General features: G+C 39.9%; 1 protein-coding gene and 1 non-coding gene across 2 annotated transcripts; one reads left to right on the top strand and one right to left on the bottom strand.

Moving 5' to 3' along the window:
- Positions 1 to 4,107: 4,107 nt before the first annotated feature.
- Positions 4,108 to 4,219, bottom strand: LOC117099542. The gene has a single exon (XR_004443868.1). It is a non-coding gene; the product is annotated as a U6 spliceosomal RNA (small nuclear RNA).
- A 1,485-nt stretch (positions 4,220 to 5,704) lies between these two features.
- DNAJC25 (DnaJ heat shock protein family (Hsp40) member C25) lies at positions 5,705 to 26,234 on the top strand. Its single transcript, XM_033237823.1, has 4 exons — positions 5,705 to 6,108; positions 18,736 to 18,888; positions 21,074 to 21,544; positions 24,980 to 26,234. The coding sequence occupies exons 1-4, from the start codon at positions 5,773 to 5,775 to the stop codon at positions 25,100 to 25,102; spliced, it is 1,083 nt and encodes a 360-aa protein (XP_033093714.1). The 5' UTR covers positions 5,705 to 5,772; the 3' UTR covers positions 25,103 to 26,234.
- The last annotated feature ends 402 nt before the right edge of the window (positions 26,235 to 26,636 follow it).

Here is a 26,636-nt window from a genome sequence, read left to right as displayed (position 1 = left end):
TTGTTGTTGTTGTTGTTGTTTGAGACAGAGTCTTGCTTTGTCGCCCAGGCTGGAGTACCCTGTTGCAAACTAGGCTCACTGCAAACTCCACCTCTCGGGTTCAAGTGATTATCCCACCTCAGCCTCCCAGGTAGCTGGTATTACAGGCATCCACCACCACACCCAGCTAATTTTTGTATTTTTAGTGGACACGGGGTTTCGTCATGTTGGCCAGGCTGGTCTCGAACTCCTGACCTCAAGTGATCTGCCCGCCTCGGCCTCCCAAAGTGCTGGGAGTTTTTTTGAGACCAGGTCTCACTTTGTCACCCAAGCTGGAGTGCAGTGGCCTAATCATATCTCTGCAGCTTCCAGCTCCCAGGATTAAGCAATCCTCCTACCTAGGCCTCCCAAGAATGGGACTTCAGGTGCGAGCCAGTGCACCCAGTAAATTTTAAAATTTCTTGTAGAGGCCGGGCGCGGTGGCTCATGCCTGTAATCCCAGCACTTTGTGAGGCTGAGGCAGGCAGATCACCTGAGATCAGGAGTTCGAGACCAGCCTGGCCGAAATGGCAAAACCACATCTCTACTAAAAATACAAAAATTAGCCTGGTGTGGTGGTGTGCACCTGTAATCCCAGCTACTCGGGAGGCTGAGGCGGGAGAATTGCATGAATCAGGAGGTGGAGGTTGCAGTGAGCTGAGATCGATTGCACTACTGCACTCCAGACTCCAGCCTGGGTGATAGAGTGAGACTCTGTCTCAAAAAAAAAAAAAAAAAAAAATTCTTGTAGAGACAGTGTTTTGCTGTGTTGGCTAGGTTGGTCTTGATCTCCTGGCCTCAAGCGACCCTCCCACCTTGGCCTCCCAAAGCGCTGGGATTAGAGGCATAAGCCACCGTGCTCAGCCAGCCTTAACAGATTTTTAAGTGTTCAATACAGTATTGTTATCTACAGGCACAATGTTATAAAGCAGATCTCTAGAACTTAAAACTTTATACCTATTGATCAGCAAATCCCCTTTCCCCCTCCCTCCAGTCCTGTAACCACCAATCCCCATTTTATTCTTTGCTTCTATGAGTTTGTCTATTTCAGATACATCTAAATCAGATGTGGGGCTATGACCTGGAAAGGGAAGAGTCAGGAAATTTCTTCCAAGTAGAGGAGACACTTGGGCTAAGTACTACTGTAGGATATAGGAGGTTGGAGAGAGCATGGGGAGGTGGGGAGGAATAATATTTCAGGCAGAGGGACCACTGTGAGCAAACGCAGAGCATCTGAGATCCTAAATTGCCACAAAATCCTGAAAGCTATGTGTTCTAGTCCATTTGTGCTGCTATAACAAAATACCATTGGCTGGTTAATTTATAAATAATAGAAGTTTATTTCTTACAGTTCTGGAGGCTGGAAAGTCCAAGATCAAGGCCCCAGAAGATTTGATGTCTGATAAGGGTTTGCTCTCTGCTTTGAAGATAGTGCCTGTTGCTGTGTCCTCTGGAGAGGTGAATGCTGTGTCCTCACATGGCAGACAGGACAGAAGAGCGAAAAAAGAGGGCTAGCTCGTTCCCCCATGCCCTTTTATGAGGGCGCTATTCCTTTCATGAAGGCAGCTTGTGCATGACTCAATCACTTCTCCAAAGGCCCCACCTCTTAATCCTATCACATTGAGTATTAGATTCTAACATATGAATGATGAAGGGCACATCCATTCAAACCATAGCACTCAGGGATTTGAACTCTAATCTTAGGGGAAAGTTGGGTGAAAGTTACATGGCCAAATTTGTAATGTGGGAAATTTCCTCTTTCTGAAGGCAGTGTGGGAACTTCTTCAATTTGGGAAGAAGAGCCCTGAACAAGTAGCAATGAGCATCTTTAACAGGAGCTTGTATGGAGGAAATGGACTGGGTAACCTGCATATCTGAAAGGCCTCACGGGAGGCAAGGGTCAATGAGAATCCTTAAAGGTTTCAAATATGGAAACGACATGATCCAATGCGGGGATGGTTGGCATCTACAACACAACATGTTTCAAACAAATGCACCATCCTACTCCATAAGTCTACTTTCCTTCTGTGTTCCCTGTTTCCAGAGTGGTACCTGGTTGCACAAACTGGAAACCTGGGCTTTATCATGACTCATTCATCTCCTTCACTCTTTCAGAGCCAACAACTAAATACTGTCCATTTTGCCTCATAAGTATATTTTAACTTTTTTCTATTTATTTTCCTTTCCCAGAGCCACTATCTAGAAACAGGCCTGTAGTATCTCTTACTTGGACATTTTCTTTTTTTTTTTTTTGAGACAGAGTCTTGCTCTGTCACCCAGGCTGGAATGCAGTGGTGTGATCTTGGCTCATTGCAACCTCCGCCTCCTGGGTTCAAGCAGTTCTCTCTGCCTCAGCCTCCTGAGTAGCTGGGATTACAGGTGCTTATCACCATGCCTGGCTAATTTTTGTGTTTTTAGTAGAGGTTTTGCCATGTTGGCCAGGCTGGTCTTGAACTCCTAACCTCAGGTGATCCACCCACTTTGGTCTCCCAAAGTGCTGGGATTACAGGCTACTTGGACTCATTTATTACTGTCTTCTAATGGTCTTCCTGATACATCCCAACTCATTTTCCCAGGCAGAGTAATGGTTCTGAAATGTCAATCCGAAGGTGTCACTTTTTGCTCAGAGACCCCATATGGCTTTCTATTGCTCTTAAGATAAGGAACAACTTCTTCAACACGGGATAAAATGACCCTTCGCAACTTGGCTTTCTTCAGTTTCATCTCCTGCACTCCTTACCTCTACTCCTAGTCATATAGGAGTTCCTTTTTCTAGTTCATAGCTTTTCATTTTTTGAAAAGCTTTATTATTTTTCTCTTGCCCGTGGCTTGTTTCTCTTCTTGGTAGTTATTTCACACTCCCTTGTGTCCAAACTGCTCTCTAACTCACATCCTTCAAACCATTCTCTATTTGTCCTCCAAAGTCAGTTTAGCTGTCAACTCCTACTGGAACTGATGCTCGTAATTGACCCTGATCCTAATAATTTCAGGTTAGGAGACCCTCCCATATGTTTCCATTAATTTTATCTCTCTCTTTTTTTTATATATATATAAGCATATATATAATGCATATATAAGCATATATAAACATGTATGATACAAATGTAAATAAGCATATGAAACACAAAATTATGTTATATATAATTTTTGTATCTCATTACATATATTATATATATGTATATCTCTCATTACATATATAACTGTATATGTTGCTATATTGTCCCATGCAATATTTGGTGGGCTGAGGTGAGAAATAGACACACATATAATATATGTAATGAGGGACACATATATATGTAATGAGATATATAGATATTCAATGAGAAATACAAAATTATAATGTATATGCATTATGTATTACAAGTATATAATGCTATATATCAGTATTCTATTTCACTTTATTAAAAGAGTTGATTATATCTGAAAGTTTATTTATTTGTTACTGACTGTCATCCTCCATCAGAATATATGCTCTGTGAAGTCGAGCTTCTTGTTTACTTCGCTCACCACTGTATCCCCAGTGCCTAAGTAACAGTGCCCAGCTCAGAGTGGAGACTCAATAAACATTTACCAAGTGAATGATAGAAATAGATTTTTTGAGACAAAGTTTTTTTTTTTTTTTTTTAACATATATCCTTTTTTATTATTACGCCTTAAGTTCTAGGGTACAGGTGCACAATGTGCAGGTTGTTCCATAGGTATACATGTGTCATGTTGGTTTGCTGCAACCAACATATATCTTTTTTTTTACTATTTGCCTCTTTGACTTAATATGTTCTGGAACTGTGCATATATAGACTGATTTTATTCTGTGGAAGTGCTAAGTAGTATTTCCTAATATGTATTCACTAAAATTCACAATAATTCACTTAATGAACATGTGAGTTTCCTTTCATTTTTATATTACAAAGAATAATTCAATAAAATCTTTATATTATATATATATATATATATATATATATTTACATAAAATACCAAGTACTTTTTCCAATTACTTCCAAATCCAAATCTGGAAGGCAGACATTGACATATATTAAAATGTAATAAATACCGCACAACTATTCTTCAGAAAGGCCTTAACAATTCTAAAAAAATATGGAACGCTTCACGAATTTGCGTGTCATCCTTGCGCAGGGGCCATGCTAATCTTCTCTGTATCGTTCCAATTTTAGTATAATGTGCTGCCGAAGCGAGCGAGACAAAGTTTTTTATGTTGCTATATAGTCTCATGCAATATTTGGGACATACTTATACTAAAACAATTATTATCTGAAATTCAAATTTAGGCTGGGCACTGTGGCTCACGCCTGTAATCCTAGCATTTTGGAGGGATCGCTTGATCTCAGGATTTTGGGACCAGCCTGGGCAACAAAACGATACCATGTCTCTATGAAAAAAAATAATAAAAACTAGCCAGGCATGGTGGTGGGTGCCTGCAGTCCCAGCTACTTGGGAGGCTGAGGTGGGAGAATCACTTGAGCCCAGAAAGTTGAGACTGCAGTGAGCCATGATCGTGCCACTGCACTCCAGCCTAGGCGACAAAGCGAAACCCTGTGTCAAAAGAAAACAAAGAGAAAAATAACAAATGTAACTGAGCATCCTGTATTTTTTTCTGGCAACCCTACCCCCGGCAGACATTTGACAATATCTAGAGTTTTTTTTTTTTTTTTTTTTGTCTTCATAATGAAATGTTCAAACACATAATGCAGAGTCCGAGAAGAGATACAAAAATGAAATGTAGACGTTTGATTTGTTTTTTGTTTTTTTTTTAAAATCAGAATCAGATACAGAGGGCTCCGCAGCGAGGCCACAGGTGGGGCAAACCCCTCCTGGCGTAAACAACCGGCAGCATCCTCCCTCAGGACTCGGGAGGCCACGGGGAGAGTAGAACTGCACTAAGCAGAGCGAGCTCAGCTTCCCAGGCTCTCGGCTGCCTGCGGGTGGGCTGAGATGAGAAATAGACACAGCCCAGCAGGTTGTCCCGGGAACGCATAACCCAGGGTGGACTCATAGACCTGCGTACAGAGATTTTTGATTGTCACGACTGGGGGTTGTGGCACTACTGGCATTTAGTGTGGAGAGGCCAGGGATGCTGCTAAACATCTTACAATGCAAAGGGCAGCCCCTCCAAGGCAAAGAATTATCTGGTCTAAAATGTCAATAGTGTGGAGGCTGAGAAAAACTGAACTAGATGGCCATGAATTTGCGGGGTCCCTATCTAGTACACTGGCAGCGCCTAGAATTGCTAAATTCATCTTCCGTTTGGAACGGGCAGCATGGGGTTAGTGAGAGGAAGGCGTCCGGAGCTGGCTGCTGGCTTTAAAGGCGTACGTGCAAATCTTCTTGAAGCTGATAATGGGACGCGAGAGAGCCAGGTAGGTTATCTATTGCAGCAGGTCAAGTGATGATGTCGAAAAGGCCGCGTGTGCCGGGCACTGTGGTAGGGAACGCTCTCCGCACACCCCGCCTAAGCGCGCCTGGGACAGAGGCATCCCGCAAGTCCGACCAAAAACAAATCCTACAGCTGCTGGGACTGGGAAGGCGTTAAGTGACACACCGGAAGCAGCCTAGTGGCTGAGGCGTCCTTCTCCCTAGCAACCGGTTGCGAAGGAAGTAGTTGCTGTAGCGCGCCCTGTGCGCCTGCGCGGAGGCGCCGGCTGCTGACGTGGAAGTGGGGGCCAGGCCGGCCGAGCCCGGCCCGCGGCGGAGTGCTACAGAGTCTCTGGGGTGGCAGATCCGCCAGCGAGGCTGGGGATGGGGGCGCCGCTGCTCTCTCCCGGTTGGGCAGCTGGGGCTGCCGGTCGGCGCTCGTATGTGCTGCTGGCGCCCTTCCTGCTGACGCTGCTGCTGGTGCGGCCCTCGGGGGCCCTGGTGGAGGGGCTCTACTGCGGCACGCGGGACTGCTACGAGGTGCTGGGCGTGAGCCGTTCGGCGGGCAAAGCGGAGATCGCGCGGGCCTACCGCCAGTTGGCCCGGCGCTACCACCCCGACCGCTACCGGCCGGAGCCCGGCGACGAGGGCCCCGGGCGGACGCCGCAGAGCGCCGAGGAGGCTTTCCTGCTGGTGGCAACCGCCTATGAGACGCTCAAGGTGAGGCCTGCGGGAGCGGAGGGGCTTCGAAGCACGGCCGCGGGACGCGCACGGCGCCTTCCGACCCCGGTCCGCGGAGCGTAGGCCTCTGTGACTCCGAAACTGAGCGCATCCGCCGCCGCGACCTTTAAGATACTCACGTTTCCCACATGGCCCTGTGAAAGAGCCGAGTCGGCCCCCTGGGGTCTCAGGCGGCACAGCTAACCTCCTCGTCTTCCTCCTTTTTGTGACAGTCATTGTTATGCAAAGCTTTGGTCCTCTTACGATTTCGTGAAAATATTTTAATAACGTGCATTTCACATTCGAAAAGCAGGGTGATCATTATTACTGGGATCCGGGGTCGCCCACAACAGGGAAAGTGTGGAATATCGACTGACAACTGTGATCGCATCAGTTTGATAGGACAGAAATTTGGTTTCTGGAAATAGTGTTAATGGTGACACTTAGCTTGGGTTTTAGGAACTAAGAAAACACCGAGAAGAACAACAACCAGTCAAGAGACCAGATGTGACTCTTTGCTGTGACACCCCAGTGTGACCTTGGATAGTGACTTAATATGTTGGAATAGCTGTTTCTTCATATGCCAAATTAAGGCCATGATACCTCCTCCCAGGGTTATTATGGGGATTAAATGATAAGTGTACGAACCGCCCCCCTTTCCATAGGGCCCATAAATGGGTGCTTAATGACTTGGGTACAAAACTCTGAGAATTTCTAGTAGGAAATATTTTGTGAATATGTATTTATATTTCATTTGACAGAGGTTTTATTGAGTCTTGTGGGGATGAGAAATTTAGCCCAATGCTGTTTTCTTCTACTACTGCAAAAAATGAAGCCAACCAGGACATCACGAAGTATAAATCTTATTTGATGGTGGTATTACTGCTTGAAAGGCCCCACGATACTAATGCATCAGCGATTGTAGTTGTAAAGTATTTCTTTCTAGCCTTTTTTTCCCGAAGCAAAATTTTCCATGTTGCTAGGTAGCCTGCTTTTAATGACTGTACTTTGAGTGGATATAATTTAACCTTGCATTGTTTCTCCAGATTGTTTTTCCAGAGCTGAAAATAGTCAAGGAGCTAGCAACTTTATTCATGCCTTCCAGAACAGTTTGGATAATCTGGAGTCATAAAATGACTGGTGGAGGGGCGGGCCCTGAATTAGGTAAACTAGGTAAATTGAACTAGGTAAAATTTAATTTACCTAGTTCATTAAATTCTCACTAGCGTTAGTGAGATTGTAATTTTTATGGCAGTTAACTGAGGGATGGCTGGGGAACTAGGAAAGTGCTGAGGCCCCAGAGGGTTTTGTTGCTAATTATGTAAAGAGTGGTGGAAAAAATACTCCAGAAAAAATTAGGAAAGAACTCTCCACCCAGTGCACTTCAGCATATGAAGCTCCAACCTCTGTTCTTTGTATTCAGCCAGAAGCCCTGATGGTGCATAAGGGAGCCCTGGACCAGTGTGTGAAATCATAATGGGATTTACTAGGGATAGTAAAATTGATAGAACTAGGGATGTTAGTCATGTTAATTTGTTTCAGGCACGAGATAGTAATAGGGTTGTGGTGCTTGAATTTAGGTTGAGCGTCAGGAGTGGAGTAGTTGTTAGGATGATATAGATAGTTAGGTTAAAGATAGTAATATTTGGATTGTGTATTAGTTATCCCATTATGATTTCACACATTGATTTATAAACCAAGACCATGCAATAGTATTTAGTGTGTTTGACTTTTGGATATTTAGGGAGTTTATGGACTTTGGAAGTTAAACAAGTGGACACTTACCGTCTGTGTCAACCCATCTTCTGGAAGATGGAGAACTTCCAGAAGAGAGGGCAGCAGAAACACTGCCAGCTGTTGCCTTCTGCTGGGCTCTGTAGGATTGGAGATGAGTAGGTTTGGCATGAGAATGGTGAGCATGTTGGTAAGAACTTTGAAAGCAAGTGCCATGATTAGAGGGTAGAAATAGTGACTGTAGAGATTCCTGCTGGGAGGGCCACCAGGAGAGACTGATCAGTCCCCTCCACCCCTGGGACTGATCTGGTGAATCTGTATGGTTGCCTCTAAAGCTTTCTACCCCTAAAGTTTACCACTGATTGTCAGCTAATGAAAAGCTAGATAAAATAAGTGATCCACTCAAGATCATGAACGTTTAGGCAGTTAAAAACCAGTATGTCTGGAATAGGTAACACTTGTACTCTTGACTGACGGGTTTGTGGTAGCTACAGATATCTTGGAACAGGGGAGTAGAAGTGGAGTTGTACTGATGGAGGAGGGAGTGAGGTGAGTGTTCTGTAGCTCCCCCAGAACCCCTAGTGTCTTACTGTGGAAATTGTGAGACAGAAGGGATGTCTGGAGATATTTTGGACCCTTGAAAATCAGACCTAGCAGAACTCTGAAAACTTGCATTTTAAATTTATAGAGATGAACATGTATTCATCTTCCAAGTGGAGCATCTCCAAGAACTATTTACCTCATTGAAGATGCTCTCTCTTGGAATAAGGATAAGGACTTTGGCTTGCTGTGTGTGGGAGCAATTATTACAGGGTGGTCTGCTTTAATTTCTGTCATAATGGAGAATTGTGAGGAAGTTGCCAAATAGTATCTTTTCTGGGTAATGCAAGGTTTTAATGAACTGAGGTCATCCAGTTTGGAGGGCTTCAGCCTTCTATATTATCCCATTGAGACAATGGAGATGTAATGGCTGTTTTGTTTGGATTGTATCCTCTGGCTGTGAAAAGGGTTTGTGAGGGGTAAGAGGTCCAGGTGGTGTTTGCTAAGAGAAGGTCAGATAGAATAGTGGGAGAAGTTGAGTTCCAGTGACTCTGGAATAAAAATGGGATGCAGAAGCCTGTCTCTGAATATTGATAATAAATACATCACCAAAATGGAAACTATAATTATGTAAAACATCAGTGGATTTATGATTCTGAGGTTGTTTTGGTCAAATAAATGCCCTTTTGAGAGGGTTTTGTTTTTTTTTTTTTTAGATGGTGGTTGTTAAAAAATAAGTACACGAACATGACTTAAAACAGTTGGTAAGACAAGAAGATACGACATTTGGTTATTACTATTTTAGCAAAAAGATTTTACCTGTGCATGGAGAAATGGAGGAAAACCAAGAAAAGAAGTGTGGCTAGTAATGGAAGGCAAAGGCACTGGCCGCATGCTTTCACCAAGTCATGCTTAGTTCACATCCCCAAATAAATTACAATTCCAGATCTCAGCAAAACCTCAAGCCATTATGATTTCACACACTGCTTTAGAAACTAAGACCATGCAATAGTATTTAGTGTGTTTGACTTTTGGGGATTTAGGGCGTTTATGGACTTTGGAAGTTAAACAAGTGGACACTTACCCTCTGTGTCAACATTGAATCTCATGAGGTAGAATAATCTGGTCCCATTACATGTTTTTAAAGTAGCTATAGCACTTATCACACTGCATTGTAAGTACTGAGTAGGTCTCTCTTTCCCACTAAACCATGCTCCTTGTTTTTTGTGTGTATATCCGTAGCACCTAGCACAGTGTCTGGCACATCAGAGCATTAATGTTATAAAAACTCTTATCTGGAGACATTCAGATAGAATGGAAATGGAAAGTGGATTTCTGGTATTTTGACATTGGTATGTGCAGCGCCCTTTGCCATTTCACTCAATTAATTGCAATTTTAAAGAGTGGTATAGATAAGTAAATTAGATGGTTATGAGTGAAAAAGTCCTGCATGAGAGAAAAATTGCACTTCTACTTTTAATGTTCTGAGGGTTTTTAAGTGAGAACAATAATTTTTGAATGTAGATAAAAATTGGATAATACATGAAATATGAGAAGTGGCATAGAAATAAGCAGATGAGAGAACAACTTGAAAGGATGCACTTAGAAAAACTATGATTGGTAAAAAATGCAGAAGTGTAGAATTTGATGGCATTTTGCAGGATCACAAGAAAAGAGCCTAGAAAAGATCTTGGGAATATTTCTGGCACGAAGGTGAAGGCTATTATGATAAGTTGAAAAGATGTGTAGAGAGGGCATTCTACTCTGGACTTGTCTTGCAAAGGAAACATTACAAGAACACTTCAGTTTCCTTTTATCAGTCTGATGTGGCAGGGCTTTAGCACTTAGGAATAATTTAGCAAAAAACAATTCTGAACTCCCTGCCCTGTTATGTTTCTGTTTATTGTTCATTCCTTATATTCTGTTACTCAACCCTTTCTTTAACTGGGACTGACATAGGCACTCAGAGGAGACCATAACAAAGGAAAGGAGCAGTTTCTGACTTAAAATTTTTAGTAACAAGGGAGACAGATACTTATTGTTCAGTTGTTATTTAAATTATATAATACAAGTCTGTGCAGATTGTATTGCGGTGCTGAGAGGAAGTGATTATGTCTTCTTGGATTAGAGAAGGTGGTACTCTTTTGAGCTGATCAGGAACAAAGTCACCAGGGTTGATGGTGAAAGGACATTTCTGGTAGAGAGGAAACTTGATCAACAGAAACATAGTCATGAGTGTGCAAGTCTTGTTCCAGGAATGAGATGTAGTTTCATGAGTTGTTATAGTAATGAGCATTTCCTCCACCAAGGATCATTTTTATCATATTTTTCCCAGGGACTCTGTTTTAGGGAAAAAATGAACTGCATGTATTACTATTCTTTTTCGACACTATCCAGATTGTATTTAATCAGTCATTCATGGTAATTGAATAATCATAAAAATATTTAAAAATTATATAAATTGCTTTCTTTTTTGAGACAAGGTCTCACTATGTTGCCCAGGCTGGTCTTGAAATCCTATGCTCAAGCAGTCCTCCTACCTCAGTCTCCCAAATAGCTGGGATTACTGGCACATGCACTGAACCCTAAAATTATATAAATTTCTATTATAGGTGTGATGCTGATAAACAACCAAATTAAGTTAATTTATAGTCCACAGATGGCATATAGTTTTCATTTCATATGCCAACCCTGATTGGTCATGATTACCTGGAACAAAACTCTTACCTTTTAAGAGTTTTGAGACCTTTTCTGGGTTTATTGGGAAAGAGTAACACGTTTGATAGTAATGTTTCCTATGGCCCCAGAAAAAGGATGTGATAGCGTATGTACCACATTTACTATTTCTGCTGTGAACCCATAAATGTTAGTTTTTACTGGTGTCTTAATTTCAGCGGTTGCTCCCTACTTATGGCCAAGGGTGATTATATACCAGCCATGTTTGATTCTGGTGCCATGACTGGCTGACATATGATGTAATCAACAACCAATCAGAGTTCCTAATCAACCTGAAAACTACTGACTTGATATAATACTAGTCAGAAACTGAGTACTAGACATTTTAATTTAGCTTGTACAGATTTATCGTAGGTAAATAGAACATTTTGAGATCTCACAAGAGCGCAGAGACACTTACTGTTTTTCATAGACTTTAGGGGATCTGCTATTTCTAGGTTGGGAGCCTGCGAGGTGCCATGGGAGGGAGAATGTTGCAGGATACTGGAACATAGTTTGGGATCAGATGATGAATGACCCCTTACGTTGTGTTCAGGAATTGGAACTTTATGTATTGAATAGTTACCAGAAGTTTTAAAATGGAGAAATGACACAATCTTATGTTTGTTTTAGGAAGAAAACTCTGGGAGCAATTTTGAGAATGGTTTGGGGGGGGCAAAAAGGTATTCTTGACTGAACTCATTTTACTTACACTGTCTTCTTCTAGAATCCCTCTTCTGTCGTTCTTCTTCTGGAATCTTCTTCCGTCATTCCTCTTTGGCAACTTGAAAATCTCCTACTTGGTTCATTTCCCACTCCTTTCGCTTCATTTTGCTTCTTTTAAAGCTACACTCACGTTTTTCCTTCCTTTGCTTGCTGTTCACTGTCTTTACTTTCTCATCTCCCTTTCATTCATGCTATCATAGACTGGCGTGTGCACCAGCACATGTGTTGAAACTGTTCTTGTTAAGGTGAACAATGACACTCTACTCACCAGATCTGATTAGATTGACTGCTCTTCATTTCTTCCCCCTCCTGGAATTTTGTGTCATGTGATATTGTTGACCATTTAGTACTTTTTAAGGTGTTCTTCCCTGACTTCCTTGATGTAGTCTTTGTTTCTCTGTCCTCGCCATTTCTTTTCAGTCTTTATAGTCTTTTCTACTACCTACCCTGTAAGCATTGCGATTCTATTGAGTTCTTCTTTGTGTACTTTTTCTTTTTTATTTTCTAAGCTCTTCCTGATGAAACTCAACTGTATCCTTGACCTAAGCCACTGCTTTTAAGCTGACAATTCTAAAACCTGCATGTTCTCCAGGCTCATATTTTCAACTGCCTCTCCTGTAGCACAGGTACCCACGATTAAACATGTCTGTAGTCAATCTTGTTATCTTTGTGAAAGCATAAACTTTAAAAGAAGATATAATTATGACTCTCACAAACACAGAATGAACATGTGTCAGAGATTTTATTTAACATATTAATCAGTGAGGGAACCAGTAAGATACTAAAACTAGTTGAAAGAGAAAAAGTGTCAACATTTGTAATCAGATAGGGAATGCTGAAATGCCTATAACACTGGAGAATACCTACCAAGCAATAATGTGTTGCATTCCACTGGACAGAATTTGTCTTTCTGTGAATAGGAGTCATTTGCATTATTTCCAGTTTTCTACAAGTTACTTCTGTCTGTAGAGTTAAAATAGGTTAGTCAAAGACAAAAGGTGCACTCCTCTGCAGGAATAGATAATCCTTGAGGCTTCAGAAATTGAAAGGCTATCTAGTAATATTTTTCTTCCTAGTTCAAAATCTTCCACAATTTTTCCTTGCATCTTCTCCAAGCTTGCTGTTTTTTTCCTGTATTCATTATCTTAGTAACAGTGTCTACATAGTAACTCTAATTAAAAACTTTGGTATCATGCTGAACATCTCCTTTGATTCTTGTGTACGTCTTTACTTATCAAGTCCTATTCTTAGCTGCTAAAATCTGTTTCTCCCTCATTCTACTTTTTGCGATACTACCAGAATTGTCTTTCAGCAATATATACTTCTACACAATGCTATTGTTCTCATACTTGGAAGCATTTTTGTTTTTGAATAGCCCAGATGATAACATCCTAACTCTTTGGCACAGCATACAAGATCCTCAACGGTTCGTATTCAAACTTGCCTTCCTAGCTGTATTTATTACTCCTTTCTTTCTTTCTAAATTTCCCCAATGCTTAAGCTTTCCTGAATCCATGATATTTTTTGATACTTTTATACCCTTAACACTTGCTGTTTCCTTTGCCTGGAACAAGTTTCACTATACCTTACTTGCTTTCCAAGACCTAGCCCCCATTTCCCTTCTGCTGTGAATCCCATTGCTAGTGTTTTTAGACAGAGTCAGCCCCTTTTCCTTAGCACACTCAATTGTGCTTTTCTCGCTTGCTAGATTCTTCTTCTAGATGGAGGGTTCTTGAGGCGATGGCCTTGTCTTGTCTTTTTATTCTCTTTTTGTGCTTAATCCAAGGCCGAATGCCCTGCATCATCATTTTTGAAATGAAAACAACTAAGGTTTTTAAAAACTCAGGTGACCAAGTTGATGCTGATAGTATTAACTGAAACACAGAGGAATAGACTTGGTTTTTTAGCATGTTGAGTTGAGATATTTATGTTGCATTTAGAAAATGTTCAGGACATAGTTGAGAATAAGAGGAGGCAAGAAAAACAGATACAAGCATTACTAGTATGTAGGTAATATTCCAAATCATGGAAGTTGTTGAGACTATGTGCAGAATGAGAAGAGAAGATAGAGGAGAAGATAAGTTGCACTAGTGACTAGTGGGCAGGAAACAAGAAAAAAAATGAAATGGGTAGCAGTTAATTTTCTCCCTCTTTTATAGGATATAATGACCTGGAAAAAAATTTAGACCAGAGGTTGTTTTTTTTTTTGAAGGATCATTTGTGTGTGTGTGTGTCGGGGTGTGTGTGTATGGATTTACAAAAAATGATTAATATATATTGAGTGGATACAGTAATACATTTTCATATAGCACTGATTCCTGACCTTTACCACCCCAAAAATGGTTTTTATACTCTGTGTAATAGGAAGTTTTAAATGTAAAACTAGCTGCAATATCAAATTATTGCAATTTATGTACTGAGATCACACAGTTCATGATTTCCTTTAAGGACAAGAACATAACATATTTTTGCCTCTGGGGAGGGGGATGACCCCTTTAAGAGAAGGAAGGATTCAGTGCTTTCTTTGCTTGTGGGTTTCCTCTTGTTCACTTTTGATCTAGATATTGGTGGTTATGTTCCAGTCCTCCTGCGTATGCCCAAGAGGATTGGGAGTGGAATGGACACCAGCAGAAGCACTACAGTTATTCCTGTAGAGATTAGAAACAAGGAGCTTATTGCCCTGCTTGTCAAGGCTCAGGACAGACAGGAGGAAGAAACAAGTATAAAGGTTTTGGTTTTGGAAAGAAGTTGGAATCTCCAGACCCTGGGACCTTAAGATCCACAAAATTGCTGAAAGAAAAAGTACTACCTTATTGAAAGGTAAGACATTAAACTGTTTTAAGGTTTAAGCTATGTTAGCCACAGTAGCATATTTTCATAAACTATGAATTCAAGCAGTCACTTCTGCCAAACTGAAGTTTTTATGACATCGCTACCCATCCAGCCTTGCTGGTGAGATGGAGACCTACGTAGTGGAGAGATGCATATTGCAAGGAGAAACCTTCACAAAAGTTCACTCGTTTTTGAAATAATGTTTACTGAATGCCAGGCACTGTACTAGGCCTTGGATATACAGAGATTAATGAGTTACCCTACCTACTTTCTAGAAATTCTCATTCTAAGAAAAGAAAAAACTGATTATTACAATGTGATAAGTGCTATAATAAATAGGTACCAAGTGTAATAAGAATGATCTGACTGTCTGGGGCAGTAACGTTTACATTCTAAAGGATTAATAGGACTCGTGAGGTTCAAATTAGAGAGAAATACACGTTTGAAGACATAGGTATGAAAAGGAACGTTGTGTTGGAATAACACACCAAATTCCAGAAATTGCTCTCTGAATGTTTGCTATGGGTAAAAGAGGGGAAAATGATAAGGGATGTTGCTAGGTAGGTAAGTTTGGACCAGTTGTGAAGGCCTGGTGGCATGCGAAGGAAATTTTAACTTTGGCCATGGGAAAACGTTGGAGATTTAAAAAAAAAAAAAATTGTGCGGCTACCTTAATTCAGGATGAGTAGGAAAAAAAAATATGGTATTAAAATAAGAATGTACCTTAGCTTTCTACTTGAGTCCCAGAAAGAAAGATGGTCCTTCTTATTATGTCTTTTCTTTGCTAATATTCTTGGTATCCTCTTGTTCTTACTAGGTTGATTCTAAACTTTTAGGTTACTAAAGAGCAGAAGTTTGACTTAGGCTGTTGAGAACTCCTAAATTTTACCAATTTGTACTGCCCTTGATTCTAAAGTGTATGCATGCCTCACTGATCGTCATCAGTATACATGAAAACTGATCATTTTCTTGATTTTGGAGAGAAAGCTTTAAGCCCTAGAACGGAGATAAAATAAATGAATAAATGCTGTAACAAGGAAGTGTCCAACGTTTTAGTGTAATCATGGCCAAAACAGGGTCATAAATTTGTGGTGACCCTAAAGAAAAGAAAACCATCCAAAGAGAAGTCAGACTTGACCCTGAGATGTCTTGCAGGGATTTGGTAGTTTGAGGACTCCATTAGGGGACCTTGAACAGATTCCACAAGCTCTGCTTGCAGTAGAGAGGCCAGACACAAGGTATAAATTTTGGAGTTGCTTGTGTTGGAGTATTAGTTGACCATTGTGTTAAAGGAGTTCAGGACTTGGTAAAGTCAATAATCTAGAAACCAGTGAGAAAATGGTGACCCTGGTGAAAGATCTGAGTGAAATGCTTGAAGAGGGATGATATCTGCATTCTGTAGAACAGAGATAAGAGAACAAAAAGAGGAGATAGTCATTGGACACATGATGTCCACATACCAGATTTCAACGACACTCCAAGACCTTACTCCATATGCTTCAACCAGGAGGAATACAGACAGCCGGGGCAAAAGGCTGTGAGCCTATGAGGCTCATAGGAATCTGATCTCAGTATGGCATTTAGTTTAAGAGCTACGTGTAATCTAGTTGTAGCAAGAAGAATTGTACTCGAAGAAATACATTTCAAAAGGCATCTGTCATGCTTTGGAGTTAAAGTCAAGGATTTTAGGCTCCAAAACAGTGCATTTCTATAAAATTAGTTCAAAAAGCAGAGAGGGAGAATGGAAAAATTCTCAGACGATTTCTTGAGGTACTCAAAATGAGACACATGAAGAGTCACGGGCTTTAGTCTTCAGGGCTGTCTGTGTGGCCTTTATATAGGTTTACTGTTTCTGGGTTAGAAGCTCTGGAATAGGATGATGACTTAAAGAAGGAGTCACGGATTGACAGTTGAGGCATATAGCAGCTGCCACAAGAAAATCCTTTTTGACTGAAGAGAGCATACAAGGAGTGAATCTGAAAATAATACTAGCTTGAGCTCACCCCTCCTTGTATAACTGGCAGTTTTCATATTGGCCCTCCATATAAATATATTCATATCTAATTAAGCTAGCTACTAGTTTACATCATTTCATATACTGGTAAGGGGTAAGAAATTTTTTGAATGTAATGAATATAGGAGAACTTACTGAGAATGATCTCACACATTCAAAATTTTTATTTTATTTTATTATTTTTTTTTTTTGAGACGGAGTCTTGCTCTGTCACCCAGGCTGGAGTGCAGTGGTACAATCTCGGCTCACTGCAAGCTTCGCCTCCCAGATTTACACCATTCTCCTGCCTCAGCCTCCTGAGTAGCTGGGATTACAAGTGCAGGCCACCATGACCGGCTAATTTTTGTGTTTTCAGTAGAAATGGGATTTTGCCATGTTGGCCAGGCTGGTCTCAAACTCCTAACCTCAAGTTACCTGCCTGCCTTGGCCTCCCAAAGTGCTGGGATTACAGGCATGAGCACATGTGCCCAGCCCAAAATTCTTAATAGAAAATACATAATGATTTTAATGGATACAAGGAAGATTTTGTCATCAGCAAATTTCTTACTTTAAATCTAAAAAACTACATGTTGGAGGACTCAGAAAGTGGTCCTGAACAGCCCCCAGAGAATCTGTGTGCAGTAACAAGGCACTAAGTTTAGATTTTGAAATGCCTTTAGCTAGGAATCTACAACTTAATAAAGGTTGAGTAACTCATTCCTCTAAGATAAACAAAGACTTTTTTTTTTTTTTTTTTTTTTTGAGGCAGGGTCTTGCTCCTTGCTCTCTTAGCCCAGACTGGAGTGTGATGGCATGATCATGGCTCATGGCAGCCTTGACCTCCCAGGCTTAAGTGATTTCCCACCTGGGGAATATCCTGGGAAGCTGGGACTACAGGCACATGCCACCATGCCCTGCGCAAATACAATTTTTTAAATTTTTTGTAAAGACGAGGTCTCACTATGGTGCCCAGGCTGATCTCAAACTCCTGGGCTCAAGCAGTCCTCCCACCTTGGTCTCCCAAAGTGCTGGGATTACAGGCATGAGTCACCACACCTGGCAAAACAGACTTTTGTTTTTGTAATGGTTTTTATTATGCTCATGTATAGAGATTAAAGAATTTGTTTTGATTTTATAATAGTTTTTAAATAAGTTTTCCCTGTTATTAATTTTTTTTGAAATGGGGCAAGTTGGAAAATGTAAGAGGTTTCCTGTGAGATAAAGTGCAAATCGTGACCTGGTTTAATAACTCTGCAACCTGCCTAGCTCAGTACAACATTGGCATTTATCCCTGTTAGAAATGGATTAGAATCAGAGAATTTTTTTTTAAATGTTTTATCTGTGAACATACAGAGCAGCATTTTGGAATGCTAGAATTCTTTCAAGGAGTTTGTATCAGTAAGAAAGATTTATATATTACCTCATTTGTGACCTGGGCTGGACGACACATTATAGTGAAGTACTACATGTTTGTAACATGTTTTTGTATAATATTTGTTATTTGATCTTCACAACAACCATGTAAAAATAGTACAGCAGGGATTGTCAGCTTTTTTTGTAAATGAAGGAGGAGGCTCAGAGAGGCTAAATATTTTATCAGGTCACAAAGCTAGACTTTGACCGTTGGGCTGCATGAGTGTCTCAGTGTTTCTTTGAGATGGGCATAATTGAGTTTTGTAGGCACAGACTGGCTTCACCGACTTTTTGCTGTCTTAATCATTGCTTTCAGCAGAAAACTATCTATACAAGGCTGGGACATGATTATGAATATATACAAGAAATAAGCTTTTAAAAAAAATCAACAGTTGTTAAGAGTAGTTGTGAACAGGCTTTTATTAGCACCAAGCATAACAATACTCAAGAACTTAGACAAATATTTTTGTTATGCTTTTATATCTAATATTGAAGTTTTGGAAATTTACATGGCTTTGAAGAATAATGGGAAATTTTTTGATTTTGACAATTTCAGTATTTTTACTCAGATTAACCTTACATAATTATAAAATTCTGTATTTGATTTAACAGATTATAAACTAAGGCCATTTAATGGACTGTCCTGTGAAGTTGGATATCTTGTCATTTTACAGGATGAAGAAACACGAAAAGATTATGATTACATGCTGGATCATCCAGAAGAGTACTACAGCCATTACTACCACTACTATAGCAGGCGCTTGGCCCCTAAGGTGGATGTTAGAGTTGTGATTTTGGTCAGTGTATGTGCTATTTCAGTGTTTCAGGTATGTATCACTGGATATTTGCATCTATATTTATGTGCATTTAGTGCACATTGCCTAGTGCTAGTCATTAAAACCTAATTGCGAGTATCTTTTTGTAAAATTTTACTTCTAGTTGAGATCTGTTTTATTCTTTGGCAGTATTAGAATCTTTGTCAGTGGCAAATCTAAGAAATTGTTGAAGAATGTCATTATTACTACAAAACAACCCCTCAAAAATCCAGAGCCTTTTTCATTGCTCCCTCTGGAGTATTTTCTACATAGTAGCCAGAGTGAACGTCAGCTAATTCATATCATTTACCTTTGTAGGACTTTTCAATGACTTCCCATTAAACGTGGGAGAAATCTGAATTCCTTAATCTGGCCTAACAAGTCCCGGCTCCAGTCACCAAATGCCAGTCGTGCTTGCCATCATTATTGTAACAACCAGAAATGTCCACGCATTTCTGTGTGCCCCTTTAAGGGTGCTTCTGCTCAGGTTGAAACCACTGAAATAGATTAAAAGAGACATAGGAACTTTTTTTTGTTTTGTTTTTGTTTTGAGACAGAGTCTCGCTGTGTTGCCAGGCTGAAGTGCAGTGGCGCGATCTAGGCTCACTGCAACCTCCGTCTCCTGGGTTCATGCCATTCTCCTGCCTCAGCCTCCTGAGCAGCTGGGACTACAGGCGTGCACCACCACACCTGGCTAGCTTTTTGTATTTTAGTAGAGACGGGGTTTCACCATGTTGGCCAGGATGGTCTCGAACTCCTGACCTTGTGATCCGCCTGCCTTGGCCTCCCAAAGTGCTAGAATTACAGGCGTGAGCCACCATGCCCAGTCAGGAGCTTTTTATGCTGTAAAGTATCACAAAAATTTAACTTCTGCCTGAAATAAGTTTTCCCTGTTATTAAACTAGCCACATCTATCACATGCTCCTTTAGAGGAAATGAGCAAGTCAGATGACTAGAATGAAGCAATTTGCTTGTTTGAAAATTACTTCTCCAGTTTGATTCCCAGAAACGACATGATATTCAGTGTAGTTTTTTTTTTTTTTTTTTTAAGAGATGGGGTCTCACTCTGTCACCCAGACTGGAGTGCAGTGGAGTGATCGTGGCTCACTGTAGCCTCTATTTCTTGGGCTCAGGTGATCCTCCCACCTCAGCCTCCCGAATAGCTGGGACTACAGGCATGTGCCACCACACCTGCCTAATTTTTGTATTTTTTTTAGTTTTGCCATGTTGCCCAGGCTGGTCTTGAGCTCCTGGGCTCACGCAATCCACTTACTGCAGCCTCTCAAAGTGCTGGGATTACAGGCATGAGCCCCTGCACTTCGCTGACATTCAATTTTTATGAACTATATTGGAAACTAAGGTGGTATATTTAAAATGTGTCAGCATTTGTAGAACGATTTACCCTTTCAAAGGGGAGAGCAGGGGTAATTTTACTTTTTTGTTTTAAACAATGTAATACTGCAGTAACTTTCAAATATATTCTTAATAGATTGCTACTATTGCAGGATATTATTTGTATATCTGCTATATTCATTCAGTTAAACAGGAGCTGAAATTTATGGAGGTACTATGTGAGAAGCAGGGCATTTTCTGACAAACCCTTTGTGGTTGAATACAGTTATGAAGTAAGTTAATGTTTTCCTATCCAAATAGGTAGAGTTCAACCGTATTTGAATCTCTCAGAATAGGATGAGTGCCACTGTGATATATGTAGATGGCTTAGGAAAAGAGATGGGAATGAATATAGTTGCCTGAGTCTATACCCTATGAGGTTTTTAAACAAATTCCTCACCAGCTAGATTTTGCCATTTAACTCTTTTTCTAGTAAGTAGGTTATTGTTTAAAAAAAAAGAAAAAAAAATTTTTTTTTAAGTGATCTAGGGAAGAGCCAAATGGTAAAGATACGAAACCACAGGTGTGGTATGACACATTGATCATCCTTTGATCTTGGGTATCTCCTGACTGTATCAGTGATTTTTAGCTCAGCTCAGAGTTTACCTTACTTATCCAGCCTTGAGATCCTGCGTATGCATGGGCTTTGTTCAGTTGTATCTTTTACTTAGAAAGTAGTATCTTTGAGATCCCTAGTTTTAACTGTAATGGTTTCTTGGGGGATGGTATTCACCGAGACTCTATCATTCCTTTAACTTAGATTGGGTAATGAAAATGACTCATTGTTCTCTGTTAATTATTCTAGTTTTTCAGCTGGTGGAATAGCTACAATAAGGCAATCAGCTACCTAGCCACAGTGCCCAAGTACCGTATCCAGGCTACAGAGATTGCCAAGCAGCAGGGACTGCTCAAAAAAGCCAAAGAAAAAGGCAAAAACAAAAAGTCCAAAGAGGAAATTCGTGACGAGGAGGAGAACATCATAAAGAACATTATAAAAAGTAAAATAGATATAAAGGGGGGCTATCAGAAACCCCAAATCTGTGATCTTCTCCTGTTTCAAATTATCTTAGCTCCTTTTCACCTATGCTCATATATAGTTTGGTATTGCCGGTGGATCTATAATTTTAACATCAAAGGCAAAGAATATGGAGAGGAAGAGAGATTGTACATTATACGTAAATCTATGAAGATGTCAAAGTCTCAATTTGATAGTCTAGAAGATCATCAGAAAGAAACTTTTCTTAAACGAGAGCTCTGGATCAAGGAGAATTATGAGGTGAGTAGTCACCCTGCTGTGATTTTTACTGTCATCCACCTGGCCAGGTTAAAATCAGGTGTATTATAATGAGGGATCACAGAAGTCTGCTCACATTTCTGAAATCCAACAGGTAAACAATTAGTAAAGATCTTACTTTTATTGGAAGTAGGACTCTATTTGGTAGTGAGACGGTGGGTTTTTAATCTGTAATTTCTCTTTTTAGAGGATGAACTTCAAATACTTTAATTGACTAATTCTGGAAAAGTTTTAAGAATGTTAAACTGCATTGGAAGGATATGCATGTTTGCACTAACTAAAATTTGGCCCGCCCCAAGTTTTCTTCCAATCCTATAAACCTAGCCACAGAAACTAAAAAAAAAACAAAAAACAGAGAGTAAGAGGTGGAAATTTTGTTGAGATGACTTCATTTCAAAATAATTGAGCACAAGATCTTCTGCATAATAACTGACATCTATAGAAAGTTACTTTTATTTTACTTTTAAATTAAATCGAATTACTGTAATGCCTCTAAACTTCTGGGCATTTTAATAAATGCTTTATGCTACAGTTGTCACCTACAAAAATTACTTTGAGGTGATCAGCTACGTAGCTGTGGTGTTAAAGGGATTAGCAGTCTCATTATCATAATGACACTGTTTTAGATTCAGGGTAAAATTAATTGGCTGTATGTTAAATATAAGAATAAAGCACACTGAAACTTTTGTGGTTTTTTCTTTGTTTTTTTTTTTGAGACAGTCTTGCTCTGTCGCCCAGGCTGGAGTCCAGTGGCCTGATCTCATCTCACTGCAAGCTCCGCCTCCGGGTTCACGCCATTCTCCTGCCTCAGCCTCCCGAGTAACTGGGACTACAGGGGCCCGCCACCACACTCGGCTAATTTTTTGTATTTTTAGTAGAGACAGGGTTTCACTGTGTAAGCCAGGATGGTCTCGAACTCCTGACCTCGTGAGCCACCGCGCCTGGTGTTTTTTTCTTGTTTTTATCATGTAGTGTTGGGGTTTTGCCATGTTGTCCAGGATGGTCTCAAACTCCTGAACTCAAGCAATCTGCCCACCTTGGCCTCTTAGAGTGCTGGGATTACAGGCATCAGCCACTGCACCCAGCCAAAACCTTCTTAAGAAATCTGAGATACATTAGTCTTTTTTAGTTTCACAGTCATTTCATTTTGTATGTGATATCCTAAATAGATTTCACTGAAATTAAAGTTTTGGTCTGAATTATATTTATGTAATTTAACTTACTGTGAATTGCCCGATATTTTACCAAGTACACCTATATATTTATCCTGTTCATAAATAAAATAAAAAATGTTATTTAGGGCCAGTGTGGTGGCTCACACTTGTAATCCCAGCACTTTGGGAGGCCGGGGCAGGCAGATCACTTGAGGTCAGGAGTTCGAGACCAGCCTCACCAACATGGTGAAACCCTGTCTCAAAATACAAAAAAAAAGCTGGGCATGGTGGTGTGCGCATGTAATCCTAGCTACTCGGGAGGCTGAGGCAGGATAATCGCTTGAACCAGGGAGGCAGAAGTTGCAGTGAGCCAGTGGTACAGAGAGCAAGTACCACTGCACTCTGGCCTGGGCAACAGAGTGAGACTCCATCTCAAAAAAAAAATATGTTATTTAGTTACAGCATATCAGTTAGCTCCTAAACTATTTGAAAAGTTTGTTCTTTTAAGTAGGTTAAAAGTTTAAAAGTTTTCTTTTTTAAGAAGGTAAAGCAGCTGAATCTGCAAAACCGTGTCTGTCTTAGGGTGCTGTTGTGGGGTGAATTATATGTTATCATATGAAGTTGTCTTAGTCTTTACTTCCTAATAATTTGGAAGTAAAATCATTTCTTTCCAAAATTTTATGTGGCTATGAAACTGGCTAAGACAGCTTGTTCATTTTGCTTTAGTTGACATGCATTAAAAGTTACAGAATTGCAGGCCGGGTGCGGTGGCTCATGCCTGTAATCCCAGCACTTTGGGAGGCCGAGGCAAGCAGATTGCTTGAGCGCAGGAGTTTGAGACCAGCCTGGGCAACATGGCGAAACCCTGTCTCTACCAAAAAATACAAAAAATTAACTGGGCGTGGTGGTGCCTCTGGTCCTAGCTACTCAGAGGTTAGAGTGAGCCAAGATTGTGCTACTGTATTCCAGCCTGGGTGACAGAGTGAGACCCCATCACAAAAAAAAAAAAAGAGTTACAAGAAATGCGGATGTTCTGTGTTCTCACAAGTTTTAACTCTGTGGTTTATTTAACCTTCTTTGGAAACTTTAATTTTAAAAAATGAAAAAATTCATAATTATCTTTAGATGAAAGTAGATGTAAGTTCAGTTTGGAGATAAACATGTATGTAAGGTCATTTTGTTCCTTAGTTAAGATCACCACATCTGAAAGTCATCAGTTAAATTTACAAAGGACCATATAAAAAAATAAAGTTTTGATTCTTTGATATTAGACATTAGTTGTAGAGGGAAATGTTAAGCCCTTTAGTCAGTTTTCATTGAGGAAAAGAATGTATTCCTAGGTTACAGAAATCAGTGACAAAAAATTATTAGTTCTAGACTGGGCGCAGTGGCTCACACCTGTAATCCCAGCACTTTGGGAGGCCGACGTGGGTGGATCACCTGAGGCCAAGAGTTCCAGACCAGCCTGGCCAACATGGTGAAACCCTATTTCTCCTTCAAAAAAAAAATATATATATATATATATATACATATAAATTAGCCAGGTGTGGTGGCATGCTCCTGTAGTCCCAGCTAGGGAGGCTGAGACAGGAGAATTGCTTGAACCCAGGAGGCAGAGATTGCAGTGAGGTGAGATGGCACCACTACACTCCATCCTAGGCAACCAAGAGAGACCCTGTCTCAAAAAAAAAAAATTACTAGTTTTTTTTTATTTTTTTTTTTTTGAGTTAGAGTTTCACTCTTGTTGCCCAGGCTAGAGTGTAATGGTATGATCTCAGCTCACTGCAACCTCCGCCTCCCAGGTTCAAGCAGTTCTCCGGCCTCAGCCTCCCCAGTATCTGGGGTTATAGGCACGTACCACCACGCCTGGGTAATTTTTTATATATATTTTTTAGTAGAGATGGGGGTTTCACCATGTTGGCCAGGCTGGTTTTGAACTTCTGAGCTCAGGTGATCCACCCGTCTCGGCCTCCCAGTGTGCTGGGATTACAGGCGTGAGCCACCACACGCAGTCACAAAATTGCTAGTTCTTATACAGGTTGTTCTTTCATGTTTAACACTGAATGTTAAAATGGTTAATTGCAAATAAATGAATAAATAAAATACTTAATTGTTTAGTATTTTTAGGAGGTGAATGATTATCAATACATTCACTGGAAACTTTTTACCTAACGTTATATTTGAAAAATGTAAATATGCCATAAAGCTAATGGCAAATGCTTCTCTTTGGATTGTGAAGTTATCTAGTTATTTATACTTACAGGTCTACAAGCAAGAACAAGAGGAGGAACTAAAGAAAAAGTTGGCAAATGACCCCAGATGGAAGAGATACAGGAGATGGATGAAGAATGAAGGGCCTGGGCGGTTAACATTTGTGGATGACTGAAGATTGATGAAATGCTACTATGCCAAACCTTAATTGTGATATTATTTTCATAACTGAATTATTTTAGAAATGTATCAGTTGACTGCCGCTCAGCAGTAACTAAAATTCCTCAAGTATTTGATTAAACAGAATAATGTCGAAATTTAAACCTTCCTTTAAAACTTTATACATAAGACATTTATGATTGTTCAATTTTTATAATCTATTTGTGGATTTTGTTAAAAGATTTCACATGAAGATTTATTAGTTGCCATTTAAAATTTTTATATGTTTAGTTAAAAGATTTGACATGAAAATTTATTAGATACCATTTAAACATTTTATGTGTTATGTGTTTATTCTTCAAGAGTGTTTCCTTACTCTTTGTAATAGTGCTACATTTTTCTGTTTTCATGGCCTCTATTTTCACAAAACACCAAAAACAGCATTTAATTATATTATCATGAGTGTTTTTCTGGACACAAACTTCAGTAGAATGACCTAACATGTCGTTTTCATTACAGTCATTATAGGATTGAAATACATTCAAAATAACCTCTCTAGGAAAGTCTTCTGCTAGAATATACCCCCTCTACTCATTATAATATTCTTTGTTTTTAAAGCCAGTCAAATATAATAGTCTAAATAAGATCAGAAACTCTCCAGGAGAGTGAGTCTACCCTCATGTCCTTGTAGGATGATCTTGATTATAGTCTCATTATAGGACTATAACTGTATTCTCAACATTTCTCCAGAAAGGACCTTGTAAAAAGGTCTTTTGTGCCACAGTATTGGTTTTTTTCCCCTCTCTCTTCACTTAAAAAAAAAAAAAAATAGCAGGCAGAAATAGCGTATTGAAAAGTTGTTCATCTATTATGAAGTCCTTGAGTGGTGAAAAATCCATTGTACATGAGAACATTTCTGTGCATTTAAACCAGAAACGAGGTACATGGCTGTGTGCTCTTGTATCAACCAATGAAAGTGTTTTTACATGTGTGGCAGTGCAAGTAAATAACACATTATTTGACTTAATCAGGCGTGATACTGCACCAAAGTATCAAAGTATCGGTACATATTCATGGTAGTAAGTCAGTACCCTTGTTAAAGGATTTATCCCATTGCTTCATGTTAATAAAATGGTTACAATATATCACGTTTGTTGGTATGACATTTTAAGTGAAAAATTAACATTGCTTTTATGTAATTTTTAAAGATGAGTATAGCATATTCGATATGCAGAATCTGTTTCTAGCTAAAGCAAGCTAGTCATTTTGAGAGCTGAGCCCCAGACAATGTGAGACAAAGCTGGAAGGCTGAGTTCCATCCATGCTAACGTAGACAAGGTAGTTAATCTGCGAGGACTTCAGTTGGCTCAATTATAAACTTGGGGAAGAGTCTGACCAGATTATCACTAGGGCCCTTTTGCAGCTCTAAAATTATTTCTATTTTTGTAAACTTTAGATGAAAGTGTTTTATGCATCCATTCTGTTGGAGGAGTGTGGAGAAGGTACAGAACTGAATTACAGGTAGCTGTGTTTTAGACTTCAAATGCCCA

Source organism: Trachypithecus francoisi, unplaced genomic scaffold, assembly GCF_009764315.1.
Source record: "Trachypithecus francoisi isolate TF-2019V2 unplaced genomic scaffold, Tfra_2.0 Lachesis_group16, whole genome shotgun sequence".
Classification (NCBI taxonomy): Eukaryota; Metazoa; Chordata; class Mammalia; order Primates; family Cercopithecidae; genus Trachypithecus; species Trachypithecus francoisi.
The sequence above is the reverse complement of the archived record's forward strand: the minus strand, read 5'-3'. Positions and strand labels throughout refer to the sequence as shown.

Coding starts and splice junctions, on each gene's coding strand:
- DNAJC25 (XM_033237823.1), top strand. CDS start 5,773: ATGGGGGCGCCGCTGCTCTCTCCCGGTTGGGCAGCTGGGGCTGCCGGT. Junction 6,109..18,735: donor CCGCCTATGAGACGCTCAAG/GTGAGGCCTGCG, acceptor GTCATTTTACAG/GATGAAGAAACACGAAAAGA. Junction 21,545..24,979: donor GGATCAAGGAGAATTATGAG/GTGAGTAGTCAC, acceptor TTATACTTACAG/GTCTACAAGCAAGAACAAGA.